This window comes from Nicotiana attenuata, chromosome 5 (genome assembly GCF_001879085.1).
Source record: "Nicotiana attenuata strain UT chromosome 5, NIATTr2, whole genome shotgun sequence".
Classification (NCBI taxonomy): Eukaryota; Viridiplantae; Streptophyta; class Magnoliopsida; order Solanales; family Solanaceae; genus Nicotiana; species Nicotiana attenuata.
The window spans coordinates 34,278,823-34,295,928 of NC_031993.1; the positions used below are offsets into that span (position 1 = coordinate 34,278,823).

The 17,106-nt window shown below is 37.9% G+C and overlaps 1 protein-coding gene across 2 annotated transcripts; it reads right to left on the reverse strand.

The window, feature by feature from the left end:
* Positions 1,544-10,942, reverse strand: LOC109225628 (E3 ubiquitin-protein ligase CHFR). 2 transcript variants are annotated; one of them, XM_019390366.1, is made up of 15 exons: positions 10,669-10,942; positions 9,521-9,671; positions 7,174-7,271; positions 6,373-6,431; positions 6,197-6,288; positions 5,980-6,103; positions 5,630-5,716; positions 5,072-5,165; positions 4,705-4,812; positions 4,430-4,530; positions 3,440-3,505; positions 3,245-3,332; positions 2,360-2,420; positions 2,055-2,118; positions 1,544-1,846 (listed from the first exon to the last, which is right to left on the reverse strand). In XM_019390366.1, exons 1-15 carry the CDS (start codon positions 10,727-10,729, stop codon positions 1,715-1,717), a joined length of 1,386 nt encoding a protein of 461 aa, XP_019245911.1. In that variant the 5' UTR covers positions 10,730-10,942; the 3' UTR covers positions 1,544-1,714. The 2 variants fall into 2 exon arrangements, with proteins under 2 accessions (XP_019245911.1, XP_019245912.1); XM_019390367.1 differs by having other exon boundaries at positions 5,072-5,159; positions 10,669-10,941.

A 17,106-nucleotide genomic window follows, 5' to 3' on the forward strand; every position in this document is an offset into this window, starting at 1 on the left:
GAATTATCTTCATCAGCTGCAACGTGACTAATTGGTAAAACTTGCGAATTGTTTCTTTCGCGAATGCGGTCTCTGAGTGACGCTGCAAGGTCCTCAAACATCTGCTGTGCATTTTCTAATTCCGATGAAAGAGAGGTAGCTCCCTATGATAATACCCTTGGAAGATGATATAGTAGACCGGATACTAGGTGGATTATTTTGTTGCTCGACGACGGATTCGCCGGAAATTAGGGTTTGTTCTTGAACAAAGACGACGGAGTTTGGGGCTGAGCAACTTGATTTTCTGTTAATATATTTCAATGTATTTTCAATGTGTCACGCTGTATTTTCATCGTATTCATTGTCGTTTTTTTCATTGTAATTCAATGTATCTCGTTGTATTCCATGTATTTCATTGTATTCATTGTCTTTTTTTATTGTATTTCACTGTATCCCGCTGTATTATATGTATTTCATTATATTCACTGTCTCGCTATATGCCATGAATGTATTCATATGTTTTTTTAATTAATATAATTTATGTATTAAGATGTATTATATAATTTCTCTGAAGATTGCTATGTATTTGGGGTATTTTTTGGTTGAGAATCTTTTTTATAACTGAAAATACAAAATTTGTGTGTTATAATTGAGTTTGTTGAGTTATATTAGGAATCTATTATGTTAATTGATTCACTTTCCGTTTTAAAAACAGTGTAATCCCCTTTTTCACGCCGTAAATATAGTCGAATACAATAATCTGTCCAGCTGTAATCCCATGTTTCACTCCATGAATACAGTCGAATACAACAACTGATTAGCTGGACTTCCCTGATTCACGCCTATCTTTGCTATTGCATTCATAGCTTAAATACATCAAATACATCTTATAACCACACAAAAGGTATCTATAATCCGTAATATAGCAAATGGTATCTATAGATGGCTAATTACTACCAAAAGATAGTGCTTTATGAAAATTTCTCTTGGGTTAACTTGGGCCCAGCCCAAATTGACCTATAAGGTAATATGTTTGTAGCCCAACCCATTAATTTCTGGGCGAGGTGGGCGGGTTTGGGCTCAAATTGCCACCCCTAACAATGCATCAACTACATTACAAGCATCCTCATCACGTTCAACCATTAACATACACATGCACAATTAAGTAGAAGGGCAGTATAACAATTGACATCCTAAGAAAAGTTTATTGTTGATGTTTGCTTATATTTTTGCTCTTTGATGCAATAATTTGCAAACTGTTATTTTAAGTACGGTATTTGTGTATTTTAAAATGACATATCACAGCAACATTTTGTAATAAATTTGAATAGTCAGTGACGTTGGTCTGGGGATAATTTTGCAAAAATGGAACTCCCGTTCAGTGTCAAGTTCTATTTATGCCACTCAAGTTTCCTCCCACAAAGCATAACGATTCTCGAGACTTTTATCAGCCATAAATGTGAAAACGAGCTCATTTCTGTTTAAAAAGTCACGCCTAGTTTTTACTATGGCACTACTTATTCCATTTTATGAACTTGTAAGATTTATGTATAAGCTACACAGCTGAATAAATGTAAGTAACACATGAAAAAGAAACATATATGTACGTACATTTTAAGAAAACACATCACATCAGCAGTTGATAGGGTTAGACCACGTCAAAATAAGACCAGAAATTAGCATTCGAGTTCAAGACAGTGGGCATTTCAAAGAGAAAAACTATCAAGAAGAATTTCTACATATGACTACCCCTTGTTGGCCGGCAGACATGGTTCCTTTTGCGAGCATGCTCTTGGTTATGGTGCTGTGTGCGACAAGCATATCCATACCAGCAGTCTTCTCTTTGACCTACCTCTGAAGGTAAAAGCTGAGACGAGAAAAGAAATAGAGCATTAAAAATCTAGAGCTTGAGACCACGATTGACACTATAGAAGCCAGAGCTAAGATTGGTTTGACAGAAAAATGCGTGCTGCAGTGCCATGTTAGATAAAAACTTCTTTCGTATTGTGCTCAGCTTCTGATAAAACTCTACAAGTAAAAGATGAAATAACGGATGAGTCAACAAGGAAACTTACATGTGTTGTCATTGTAACTCTAAACCAGTACAATAGGAATGAGACTAACTTGTCATAGCACTCACTGTACATAATATAAAAAATAAAAAAGACGATCAGCGGGAAGAAATTGCTTCACTAAATGAAATCTCAATGATCTCATCGAATAACAGACATTTTCCCTAACTTCTAGGCAAAGTAGCCACAAAGTCAAATTGGAATCCATCACGTGCCAAATGACACAATTTCCAGAAATATAAAAATCCCAATAACCCAAGATGAGAACTTTGTTAAATTATTCAATATATCCAAAAACATCTACTCACCTACAAGTATATGTACTGGAAGTTATCATCTCAGCATGATTCAAAGGCATCCTTGTGCGATCTGAGGAAACAGAAGCACACATTATATAGCAGGACAATTCAATTAAAGGACGAAAGTCGAAGAAAGTTAGAAAGTGCTTTTTTCTTTCATAATTCAATAACATCGTTGTAAGCTCATGCTGGTTTCTAATGAGGACCATCTTCAAAGATATGATATATAGCAACCGATAGTCATTTTTGGACTGATAATTTTTTTCACCTCCACTATTTCTTTCCATCATGTCAATAACGGACTTGATCCACCACCTATCCGATTGTTCAATATTCAAGTTGCCGATTATTTAAATGGAATAGGACAAGCATTAGGTCACCTATGACTAATAAGATATAGAAACTTAGAAACTAAGTGGAAATGCTACAAGTTGAATTCTAGCTTCAAGATATTTATAAAGTGTTAAACAAGGACCAAGTTAAAAGTTAAATAATGGGAAGTGACAGTATTTCTTAGAATGGACAAAGCAAGTGCAATTCCTATATGTAATGTCCTTTGGAGTATTAAAGCGGACAAAGAGGAAGCAAGGACTAAGATGAATAGGAGCTCTAACTACTGCGCCAATCAGGTTAAATCCTACTTTTAAGTAGGTAAACACACTGGAAAACAATCTTTATACTTGCTTCCATGAAGAAAGTAAAATTCTCCAGACTGCCAATTTCTCGAAGTGTTTTTAACTCCTAGAGCTTCTGGACTAGAGGCAGTAACATTTTGTAGAGAGAGAGAGAGAGAGAGAGAGAGAGAGAGAGAGAGAGAGGAATATACAATAATGAATACCAGAAAAGACAGGACGAGAAAGAAACTGATTCTCAAATTTCCAATGGTCGGATTACCTATCTCCCGCTTATCCAGCTTCAAAATCCAATCAGCTACCACATCCTGCAACGACCTTGTCATCTCTCTAATGCATCTTTCAGTGATCTATTAGAGGATCACATCTAGAGTTAGGAGACCTAGTACTCCAACTAAAGCATTGAGACTAATAACAATCTATCCAAAGAAACATAAAGAAAACAAATAAGCCATACATTTTGTTCATAATGATTCTTCTCATGTGCCAAGGAGGGTATTCTAGTAATTGTACGTTCAGCAATCTGCAGAAACATGTGCATCAATTTGACATATTAGATAAAAATCAAGAGTGCAAATGTAAATGCTGTAAGTAACCAAACAAAAGTATTACCATCATCAAGGAGAAAAACAAAAAGGAAAAGGGAGAGAGCAATCAAATGAAGAAACAAGGAGAAGAAATATCAAATTATAGATCATGTCCTCAAGTTAACTTGTATAACTATGACCACCTTACCAACTCGGAGTTCTCCCTTTTCATGATTTTGGTGTCAAGGCCATCTTACCTCAACTATTCCACCAACTTAGAACTCTTTTAGTCACACAGATGCCAGTCTTGGAGATAACATCAACCAAAACAATAACAACAGACCCAGTGTAATCCCACAAGTGGGTTCTGGGAACATCAACCAAAACAAGAGGGAAAAAAGAGAGAGGATAAGGAGGGACGTGGTCATTTGACTTTGCATGATTAAATTGAAAAAGCAGAAAGCAGAAGAGAACGAGAGGTGACAAGTCCATCAGAAAAGAGTTTCAGGATTATCTCCACTCAAAAGTGGGTGGACAAAGAGGGTTATCGTACTAAAGAAATTACAAGGATAAACAAGGACAAGATATAATCACTGGGCTTTGCACCTATTCAGGTTGGCAATTCTTCGTAGCTGTTAAAAATCAGTGCAATTTCATCCCTCAACCATTAGGTGCTTTGAATGTACAACAAATTTTATTTTTTCAGTAAACCCAAGCTCCCAGAACAATACAGGTGCCAGAGTAAGAACACATCAAAGTCCTCTTATAGGCCATCAAAATAAATTTCTAAAAAATTCATTCCAACTACGTAACATACCAAGTTCAGTTGGATGATGACGTTCTAAACATTAAAGTTTTCTAACCAGTATAACCAAAACACAGTTCGCAATCAGAAAAGTACACCAGAATTAAGTAATTACAGGCTTGAAAGTTTCAGGACTGCAAAGTGGATGTAAATTGCTTCCATTGACTCCCTGAGAACGCCAATAAGCAGCACAAAATGCTCGATCACATCCCAAACCTACAAAGCCAAATCGCCTTAGGTCTCACACGCTAAACAATTCAAAGAGGAATAGAAGCTTTGACATTTCCATTTAAGGTGAAACGGGCACACACAAAATCACACAAACACAGTTGAGGAAAAGATATTTCGCAACAAGAACATAAGAGCAAAGAGTTTGGAAGCATAGTTTACAGTGTTGTTGCACTCCAATGTTTAATCGAGAGGGCATCATTCCACCACATGCTTGACATTGAAGATGAACTGTACTTTCATTGCACTGAAAACCTCCAAATTCAATGCCTGAATGTAAATTATTCAATGTTAGAAATTCAAAGTTCATAACCATTGAATTATTTTAGTTCAATAGTTGGAACACAGAATTAAAAACCATATAAATTTTAAATCACACGAGAACAATATTAGATTATATCAAGCTTTACATGGGCTATACATTTTGCCCAATAAGTCAACAAAGCACTTTTTCTGGACAAGTCAACACGTTGCACTTTATATCAATTCATATTGCAAATAACATCTAGATTGAGGAAAATGTTATTACCACACTGAGGGCATAAAGGCTCCCAGCTATTTGCTGCATCTGATGGAGAACGTTCCCTCTTCCGGCGACTTTTTCTACTGCTGAGGACCTGCTCCTAGGGGTTAGTATGTTTACCAAGTTTAAAAGGAAGCAAGTCGTCGAGCGTTCATGATACTGAAGATATAATAATATGTGATTAGCGTAATAATGACATGTTACAGACACTCCTCTAAACTTGAAATGGAAGACAAACTCCTGAAATAGCTAAGATACTGCAGTGCAAAACAATTACAATCATTTAGTCACAAAACACCAGTGCCTGACAAGATAGTGTAAAGATGTTTGGAAGCACAGGATCAACCATACAACTTTGAAAAACGACTACCTAAAAGCCATACAAAGTAGTAGAACTGTTACAAAATTTCATGACATTTTGAAGACATGTCGTAGTGATAAAATAAACTACTTAGCATACGACTTGGGAAGGAAATATCTATACAAAAAATCATACATAGTAGAACTGTAATGAAATCTAAGGAAATTCCGAAGGCATCTCATATGATAACTTAGACTACTTACAAGAGGTGATTTTATTGATGCACAGGAATCAAGCAGCACAAAATCTTCACTCGAGCGTTTCAAGGAAGGATCCGCAAGCAGTATATCCTGCATAATCAGGGCATAAACTTTTAAGTACAAGTCACAATGAATTATAACATGCATCTAATGCTTCCACAAAGAAAGGCTTAGGTCTGCTAAAAGTTCTTTAAGAGAAAAGGCAGAACAGCATTAGAGAATTAACACTTGAATTGGGTATGATTTATTTAAAAAGATTGATAAAACTAATCACCAACTTGAATAAATTAACTTAAAAAGGAAATTTTTCCAACTAGAAATAAGGGCAAAAGTGAATTAGTTTCACGTCTTACTTCCTCAATGTTATGCAAAAAATGGTTTCTTCCAACAAACTGTACAACTGCTCTGCACTGGGGACATAAAACACTTGAACGCCTCTCTTGAGACCTCCTTAGCCACTCTGAAAAGCATCCATTACTGGAAGATTGAAGAACATAAATGATAGCACATCTAGCCAAGGATCAAAACTCAAATGGTTTTTCGAACAGCTAAAAGATCGAACCCACTAACCAGAAATTGTGAAGGCAAGGTGCAGCTGTGACAACATCATGCCAGATATTTAAGCAGATACAGCATTTTGCATCCTCAACATCGAGAGAAATCTAGCAGAACAATAGGCCATAGTCAGTAAGCATAAACGGATAATCATGAAGAGAAACAGGTTTGTTAAGAGTTTAATTATTCACCTGCATATATCTGCGAGATTCCTCAGTGGGCATCATTTCAAGTCGGTATTTCACAAAACCTAACAGCATTGAAGCATAATACTATAAGCCACACATTAATACCCATAAAATATGTCAATTCTGATAAAATTCTGACTGGAAACTTGGGTTGAGATTACATTCTTAAAATGATGAGAGTTGATATCTTCTTCATCAAACCCTCATTATCCTAATAATCTATAGCTTGTAAGTTAATACAAACATCAAATATGACCAGCGAAACATCTTTCAAATGTCAATACGATTGAGGAACATAAAGGGCGCACACGTGCATGAAATGCTCTACGGCTAGAGTTGGGGTAGGAGGAGGACGGGCATTCTTTTCTTTTTTTCTTTGTTCTTTTTTCTTTTCTTCTTTTTTTATTTTTAATTATTTAAAGAGGATGGGCATATATTGTACATAGCCTTCCCTTTATTTCTGGAAAAAAAAAAGAGGCTACTTCCATGCTTAGCAACTCTACCATTGCACTAAGGCTCGACTTGAAGAGGAACACCAAACTCAGTATTAGCTAACAATATATGTATCTAAGCTGTTAGTACAACACTAACATATAACAAGAGATTAGCAGGTTTAGGCTTCAAACAGCTCATGGTGGAGCAGCATACGATTAAAGATTTTGATTTCCTTTTACCTCCCGGAAAACACACCTAAGAGAGTACTACTGTAGGTAATAAAACAGGAAAAAAAGACACCAAAGCAGATAACGAAAATTGTATAAGGCTAAAATTACAAAAGAGAATCTGAAAAGAAAAAACACCCACCTTCATCACTGGGGCCCAGAGAAATTTCACTGCCACACTTAATTACAGCAGCATGCTCATCCTGAACCACCGTTCCATCAATAACAATTGCTTTTGAACTATATTAGAGAAGTTGTAGATAGTCAACACAGATACAACTTTGGTTGAGACAATTGACAGATACAACAAAAACAAACAAAAAATTTCCTGATCAGTAATATCGTTCATTGACCACCAAGCTGGAGTGAAGAATATGTTCCAAGCGAGTGACTTAACCATATTTGGCTACATGCTATCCCAACCATGACTTTCTCTTTAAATCAAAAGTTCATGGCACCAAAAAATCTCATTGTACTACTTGTATTCCAGTCACGACTATGACAGAGTTTCCTATTTCTTTCATTCCAACTTAGCTAGAAAATACAAAGAAGCATAGTTCTCCATGATGACTTTTTAGTTTTTATTCCTTGCTGCATCCACAGTCCCAGATCGTGATATTTTCTTCTACTCCTTCCGTTTCAAAAAGATTGGCACTATTTTCTTAAGTCCATTTCAAAAAGATTGGCATCTTCCAATATTTCTTTAATAGGAAGCATTTATAGCCACACAAATGCTATGGCAAGTTTAACACCACAAGTTTCAATAGTTTTACAGCCATACAAATGCTATAGCTTATTTAAGACTACGTATCTTAAAAGTCTTCCCTTCTTTATTAATGTTTGTGCCAAGTCAAACTAGGACAATCTTTTTAAAAGAGAGGGTGTACTGTCTTTGGTGGTACACGATCAATATATCAATATGTGAACACACAAGATTCCATAGTTATGAAATAGTTTGCAATGTAACATGGTCAATAAGTATCTTCTCTACTTTCTTTATACAAACAATATCAACTCATAAAAATTTAACTTCTCTCCTTGAGTTGTGCTCCATCAATATTGCACCCCTCATAGCACATCAAGTGAAAGAACAACCTTCTTTTGAATTTTGGTGTGCCACAGTATCTTTCAGGCCTCCCTCCAATCCCCATATCCAATAATTCCTGGTAAATATGTATACTGTTATATTCTACCCAGTGCACTCCACAGTAGGCTAGGTCGATCAGATAGAGGATTGATGATCTTTGCCCCTTGTTACTAAAGGTAGTTGAACCAACAACTCCAGGCCATGTGATCAAGTATTTCTATTCAAGCTCTGTGTAGGTTACCATGCATAACTATTGAAATATTCAAAATACTCACTCAACCTAAGAAATTGGGATGTCCACATTGAGGAACTGGCACAGTAATTGCATTAGAAGAAAGATCGCAGATCTGGTTAAGTGAAATATTACAACACGTTCAATCTCTCCCCAAGAGAAAATGCAACACAAGAATACTTGATTCTTTGAGCATCAGTCCCAGAAACTTCAACTAATAAACTTAGAAAGCATGCTTCAAGAAGTTACTTTAGCAAATTATTAATCTCCGGAGAGAACACTCAAGGATTTTCTAGGCTAAATCCTAAGAACATGTCTGTATGCATGGTCACGCTGAAGAAAACCCAAAAAAAACAGCATTTGCCTTCTTGCTGATACAAAATATACTAAAAGAACAATGAGAGAACACTGACATGCATTTCAAGTACATACACGAAAGTTTTTTGTTTTTCATTTTTCATTCAGGGCAGGAGATAGTGTGCATATAGCGGCACTTTTCTAGTATTTTTACCTAAGTTTCTCGGACACGGGTGTGGATCTAGAGGACATATCCTTCGACATGTAACTTCTTGGATTCGGGGATACGGATCCTAGTACGGATACGGGTGCGGGGATCCAGCTAAAATAATTCAAAAACATAAAAATATATCTAAATTATGAGAAATTTTGTGAAATACTTATGTATAGCTTGTAAAGCGTGGATTTCTTTTTTATTCTCAAGTTGTAGATAAGAAAAGGATTGATTTCCTAGATAAGGTATGCTATTTTCTTCAAATTTACCCTAGTTTTGGTTCTGATTTCGGGAATCAAATTGTATGTTGTCTCGAATTTTTTCGTCCGTCCTGGTCAAAGTACCCAAAATCGTTTGACCAGATCCGGTACTGATCCCATATCCATACCCATACTAGTGTCGTGTCGACACGGGTGCGGCACCTAAACTACCGTATCATAGCAACTTAGATTTTTACTATAAAATTCGATTTGGGCGGGAGAATGCAAAACAATCTAAAACCCAATAACTCGGTGGAAATAATAGTTTAGCTTCTCTATTTATTAGATAAATCATCAACACATCATCCTAAAAACATTATCCTAAAGCAACTACAGTCACAGCATGAACAATATACACTTAGCACAAAATGTAGTATTTATAGAACCAGAAATGTTTACCTATTATTTTGCATCATGGCAGAAACTAGATCCACATTCCTTGTTATCTTACACCATTCTTGCTTTTCAGAAGAGGAATTCATCACTTCACTGCATATTACGGTCTCCTTCAGCCTCAACTCAATTTCTGAATAGCGAGAGTCCACCGGTACTATAATTATAAGGATAAATGCATGTCAATAAGCAATATCTATCTCAACTCTGATCTTCCTTGTACTTCTAAGAAGCCAAAATCATCGAACAAGGGAACAACAAATAGAAATTCAAATAGAGTCTATATCTCTGCAATCACAATTAAGAAACCGAAATCAAGCATCACCAAATATCAATAAGACTCCAGAAATTGAGGTACTTAATAGGCTAGTCTTGATTAATAGTGTTGTGAATTCGCCATGTAAATTACAGGATTTTCTGTCTCCTCTATATAGATCCTATCAATGATTTTATATGTTCATGGGCATTTCACCAAACTATATATCTTGGTCCGACAGACTGTTAACCGGTCATACTCCATCACCCCCACCACTCCACCTCCCCCTATGGCCCCATGACAGAACAAAGCCAAACCACATGGATTTTGTATGTATATATATATATATATATATATATATATATATATATATATATATATATATATATATACAAGAACAAGCATATAGCACTTCCAAAATTAAATTATACAAATGCACTAAGTCTAAAAATAGGCGTTCCAGGTCAAAACCGATTTGTCTAGATAAATGCTAACTGATATGGAGCAACATGCAATTTGTTAAACAAAATAAAAATGTAATAAGCAAAGGGTAGGCTACTTCAAGCGCTAACGTCCTTCAAGAAACATGAAAAAGCATTATCTTTTTGTTACAATTGTGGGGATTCTCTTCATACCAAAAGAAAGTAGCCAGATGACTGAAGTTGCATAATTTACTTATCAACAGGTAAAAGAAAATACTTTTCTTTCCCATTTTTCTAAACAGAACCATCCTTGTGAATAGTAACTGAAATTGAAGTTAACCAGTTTCACGAAATAATGAATATAATTTCAGTGTTACAATGCAAGATTGTGCATTTACCACAAGTCGCAATTTTGATTACCACTCTTCACCGAATACCAAGAAAATACGACAAAGAAATAAACGAATAGGGCTTACTGAGTTTCGCCCAGACTTCATCTTCTGAAAGTTTAGCACTTGAGCTTTCTCCTTTTTCCATTGCTGTTTAATAAGCAACGAGAAAGAATCGAGTTTTTGTAGTTATATAATACTATTAGAGGAGAGAAGATTACAGTGGAAGGAAGGCAACAGCATTGGCATAAGTCAAGAAGTTATCGATGTGGACTGCAACGAAGTTGGGACTTTGTGGTCTTGCCGTAACGTTTGTCACTATTGCCCCATTTGAATTTACATCAAGGTCTTACACTCCTAATCATAGAGAAAATGACAGAAATAATGACTTAGGTTAAGGTTTGGTCTAATTCAGTACTTTAAATATATATTTGAGTCGTTTTAGTCATTTATGTTTATCAAAGTTGAGCACTTTTACTCTTAAATTATTATATTTAAAACACATGACAGTTTCATGGAAGTGACTCATGCAAAACATACGAACCTGGGAAAAAAATCAAACGAAATTGGGCGAGAGCCATCTTGGGCTTGAGCCCTGCACATGGGCTAAAGAATCAATAAATCGAGTACATATTAAAGAAAAATTGACACCAAGTGGTAATATAGAATAGTAATTGGCAAATTTTTAGCTTGAGATTACGTTTGGCAAAGGCATCCCAAAAAAGTTAGAATTGTATAACTAAATCTCAACAAAACCGACTTTCTCATTTATTCTTTCTCCCTGTAACCCTCTCTCTGCCTCTCTTTGTCATCTCCCTCTCCCTCTCCCTCTCCTTCCCAATATTTCTTCTTCTATCTCGTCTCTCTCTCTGTCACATATGTATTGTTGCCTACAAATTGTATTGGGTAAAATTGGCTTATATGACTGACTGATAGTGCGACACGTGGAACCAAAGACAGGCGGAAGATGAATCGAGTAACAACCAGTACCGGAAGCAACAGCTGCCATTGGCATCGGATGAACCCCGAAAGGAGCACAATCAACGTGAGCAGATCGAATGTTTGCCATCGGAAAGCATTTAATGAAGAATATTTCTTGGCATTAAATGGGCAGCCGTTTCATAGAATATTTGCATTCATAGCATACCGTTACATATTCATCATTGGCCCATTTATTGTCATTTATGAAGGGCTCAATCCGAGGATCTGGTTTTCCTAGATCCGGATATAAATAGTAGGCTCAACAACCATTGTAGGACACGAAATCTCTGAAAAAACTTATGCTACATTCAATTCCCAAGCTAAAGAATACAACTTTGCTTATGTTTTATATTGTTATTATTTCTGTCCTCGGAGGCATGGCTTCCGAAGTCAGACCTGTCATTTCCTATGATTTTTACGCTAAGTCTTGTCTTTAATCTTATTTATTTACCATTTTTAATCAAATCGGTTCGCTTGTCTATAAACCACGTAACAAATTCAGCTATATCGTTTTACGAGTAAATAATTTGGCGCCCACCGTGGGGTTTAGACAGTTGCTTAATTGAGTTGATCCTTGCATCTTATACTAACTCGTTTGACTCTTTGGTACATAACAACAATTGAAAATGGAATCTAATGGTGTCAACATCGCACATAAATTTGAGGCACACGAAAATCTGCCTTAGCATGAGGATTCAATCAGCGACACCCGCAACGAGAGGGGCGTGGAAACTTCGGTCCATGGCGGACAATATCCCTGACATTAGTGGGAGCCAACTTCCGATGATGCGGAGGACGAACACATTGCGAAAATGGTAAGGATCTTGAGAGAGCAACAGAAAGCCATCATGGGCCACCTCTCAAGGAAGGACCAAGTCATGACGGAATTGAAGCAAGGCGTTATCAGGTACGTCCAACAACGCAAATGGGAGAGGCCCAATTCCTCCCAACGCTCCCACAAATCAAACAGCTCAAGAGTCGATAGCAACACCTCGAGGGGTGAGGTCGGTTTCGACGGAGCAGGAGGTACCGGCAGCGGATTCGGTAACAACAACGGTAATGATCCCTTCGACCAAACTCAAGAGATTCATGAGGGAAATGAACGAGCAGATGGATTAGAATGCGAAGGAGTTTTACGCCCGAATGGACCAGATTCCGGGTGCACCACAAGTGTTGAAGATACGGATTCAAAATGCACACCCAATTGCCGTTTAAACCGAGAACAACACCAAAGTTGATTCCGAAATGGTCCAAGATGCCGGACATACCAAAGTACGATAGGACTTCAGATCCTCAGGAGCACATCACAACTTATACAACGGCGATGAAAGGAAATGACTTGGCTCAACATGAGATTGATTTGGTTCTGCTGAAGAAATTTGGAAAAACCCTCACGAAAGGGGCCTGACATGGTATTCACTCCTACCCGAGCACTCAATAAATTCTTTTGAAATGCTCGCAGATTCTTTTATTAAGGCCCATGCCGGGGCCAAGAAGGTCCAAGCTTGGAAGGCGGACATATTTAGAATCGCACAAGGAGAGGCAAAATAGCAGCGGGAGTTCGTGATTAGATTCTAGAAAGAAACAATGTTGTTACTGGTCGTGCCAGACGAATGGGCAACAGAGGCAATCACTAAAGGTCTGAACCCGAGTAACTCTGATGCCTCCTGAAAGTTAAGCGTGCTCAAATTCCAAGCGACTACATGGGCGGATGTCCATAACCGTTATGAATCAAAGATATGGATAGAAGATGATCAGCTCGGCTTCTCGACTTCAACCAAGGGGCGGGATTGAGACAAGAGTCGGGATAAGATCAAGGATGATTTTGATGCAGACCGGTAATCTTCTAAAGTCCAATTTTTGCCTTACGAGAGTGCCGAGGGACGCGACAGTAAAGGGTTTCGGTCCTCGGATAGATTCACTCCCGAAAGAAGAATTGATTGTGGCCGAAACAACAGATCGTTGCAAGACAAAGAGGTATCGAAGACCCAGGATTCCGCTTATCCAAGGTTGTCAGATTACAATTTCAATATCAACATCGTAGAGCTAGTAGCGGCGGTGAGGAATATCAAAAAGTCGAGATTCTTAAGGACAATCAGATCCGATCATAGCCAGAGGGATCCTAACTTATGGTACGAGTATCATGGGACTCATGGCCACATAACTAGGGACTGCCGGCATCTGTGCGAGAAGGTAGAAACGCTATTAAAGAAAGACCATCTCAGGGAATTCTTAAGTGACCGAGCCAATAACAATTACGGCCATAGCCGGGATAACGCAGAACCCACGAAGATAGGGGAAGACCCTCCTCAGTTGACGATCAACATGATTTTTGGAGGGAAAGAAATCAATGGTGTAACTTTCTCGATGGCCAAGAAGACAAAATTATTGGTTACCTACAGTAAAAGACTCTAGGAAGTTGCCAAGGACAACATCACCTTCACGGAGGACGATGCCAACAGACTTTTTCTACCGCATAATGATGCCCTGGTATCTTAATGTTCTAGATTTCAAGATTAAATGTTTTTTGGTTGAACCAGGAATCTCAGCCAACATCATTCAATGGAGAGTACTGGAGTGTAAGGCCCCGTAAAATTTTTACTCAAAAACCCGAAATCTCGTAGTGCCAAGTTAAGAAAAAATGTTTTCAGATAAGCGCGTTTCTGCGGCCCATTATGCCTCCGCATAATAGCAATGCGGCCCGCATAACTATCGCAGAGTGAGGCAGAATGTTGGCTAATTTGAGGACAACTATACGGCCAAATTATGCGATCGCATAATCGATATGCGGGCCACATAGTCATCGCATAACCTCCTTGGAATTTTTGGGAGGGGCAGTTTTGCGGTGCATTATGTGACCGCAGAAAAGGTATGCGGACCGCATTTTGGTCGCATACTCGGGCAGGATATTCAAGCTTCGAGGGTCATTTTTGCGGTCCCTTTTGCGGGCCGCATAACAGTTATGCGGTCGCATATGCGACCGCAGATTGAGTCGGGGCTCCTATTTTCTAACTTTTAAAACCCAACCCCGTCTCATTAAAAACACCCCCATTAGACCCTTTTATGATATTTTCTACTACATTTACAGTGAGAGAAGAATTTTAGAGAGAGGAAGTGATCCTCACCAAGTCCTCATTCAACCCTTGCCCAAATCTTTGAAGATTATCAAGTAAAGTTACTAAGCCTTCATTCTATGAGGTAAGAACTTGTGCCCTAATCTTTGATTTCGAAATTCCTACTAAAATGAGTAATTAACAAGTGGGTTCATGGGTATAAAAATTGACTATCTTGCATGCATGAATGATAAAAGGGTACGGGGAGATTGTGAGCTAAAAATATAACAAATGGGGTGTAGGATGATAGAACCTCTCACAAAAAGGTCCTAAAATCACAATGCACACTTAGTGCTTGATAATATACTCAAATGAGCTAGAATCTTAATTATCTATCTAATTTTTGGTTCAACTTGTAATTCTCATAAAATATATCGAAGTTGCTAAGAGTTCCGGAATTTTGTAAGAATTTAAGGAAAGCTCTATTGAGGTATGTATGGCAAAAACCCCTCTTCTTAGAAATTGAGCTCCTTTGGTGTCCATGCAAATGTTGTAAGACCGAAATTTGATTGATGTATTTATTGTTATTTCACATGAATTGGTGTTGCAAATACATACGTGAAAGGTGTGTCTCAATGTGTTCAATATACTATTCTTGGTAATTTAAGAATGTGTGAAGAATGTGAACCATGTGTTGAAATGCCTAGACTTCAAGTCAAGTTTAAACTGAGATTGTTATGCCAAACTATGTGAAATCTTCTCTATGCTTACAACTTGAATTGCTCTTGTATGTGCCTATTATCTTAAATTGCAAGGTTAACGTTGAAAGTGGAAATGATGTGAAATGTGGGGAAAAAGAGCTTGAGTTATGAAATGTGGCCTAGTGCCAAGTATGATGTGATAATTGTGGCCCCAAGTGCCTATGAATTGATATATGTGAAATAAAGATTGAAATGAGATGATTAATGAAAAAGGAACAACGTCTTGGTAAGACGGACTAGCCGATCGGGCCATGATCGGACGCCATGCCGCACACATGGTAGTATTGTGTTGATATTGAATCCGGAAAGTAAGAATGAGATTGTGATTGAGATACATGTCTCAAATGAGGCAACCTAGCCGATCGAGTCGTGATCAGACTCCGCGCAAGAAAGCGGTGGTATTGTGAATGATGATAAACAGTATTAAATGCCCCAACCTAAAGCTATGGAAATTATGTGAAAGTTATGTGATCCTTTTATTTGATGATGTGGTGATCGTTTAAAGATTTTGATTAATCTTTATGATTTCTTTCTTCTTGTATGATAGTTCTTTCTAATGAGATGGTGTTTAGTTATACATACTAGTAATATTCCATGGTACTAACGTCCCTTTTGCCGGGGGCGCTACATCTTTGAATGGATGTAGGTGGCTCCATAGCAGACAGTGCCGATGTAGGTAGCGGAGCATCCTTTACTTAGCAATCTTGGTGAGCTGCTTTTCTTCCAGGGGTTATGTAGTATGTCTTTTGTTATAAATTACCACTTTTGAGGTATAGCCGGGGCCTTGTTGCCGGCATTATCATAACTGTCTTTTGTATCTTTAGAGGCTCCATAGATGTTTGTGTGGGTTATGTACGGGTGTTAGATGGGTCAACGAACTGTGTTGTAATTCTAAACTCTTGTTCTTCTAAGCTGTAACTGTATGAAATATTGGAAACTTAACTATGGTTTAAGGGTTGTAATATAAAATGAACTAACAATGTTGCATGTACGATCTTTCCTACTGTCTAAATAAATGAAAGCATGGTTTCCTTAATCGTAGTGAATTGGGTAGAAAGTGTCCAAAAGGCTTGCTCAGTTGGGTTCACTCGATTGGGCGCCGGGCGCGCTTCCCGAGGTTGGGCGTGACATGGAGCAAGCCAAATTAATTGGAAGTATCATTCCGGCAACAAAGCTCCTCGTCGGGTTCAACTTGGCAAGTGTGACAAACAAGGAGAGATCCTGCTGCCCACGAACGTTGAAGGGGTCAGGAAGACCACCCTATTTGTAGTAGTGGATAGCGACATGGGCTACAACATAACTCTTGGTAGGCCATGGTTACATGAGATGAAGGTCGTACCATCAACATATCATCAACTACTGAAATTCCTAACTCTAGAGGGAATCAAGAAAATAAGAGGAGATCAATCAAAAGTGAGAGAAATGAACGCAGTGTTAATTTCCAGCAGTAAAAGGAAGGAGCCCAGCAATAGAAATTACAGGAATCGGCGCCTGCTCATGAGCGAGTGAAGATGATAAAGGCGAGGAGTCGTCGAAGTCCCACTAGGTACCGAGGTACTTTCAGGTACCGGAAGAGACAGACGCGACCAAGTCCACGACAGAAGAAGTCGAACAAGTGGCTTTATTTGGAGAATTCTTGGAGAGAAAATTTTACTTGGGAACAGGATTCAATCCCGAACTCAGGTCAGGATTTATTATTTTTCTTAAAGCTAATGTTGATTATTTTGCAT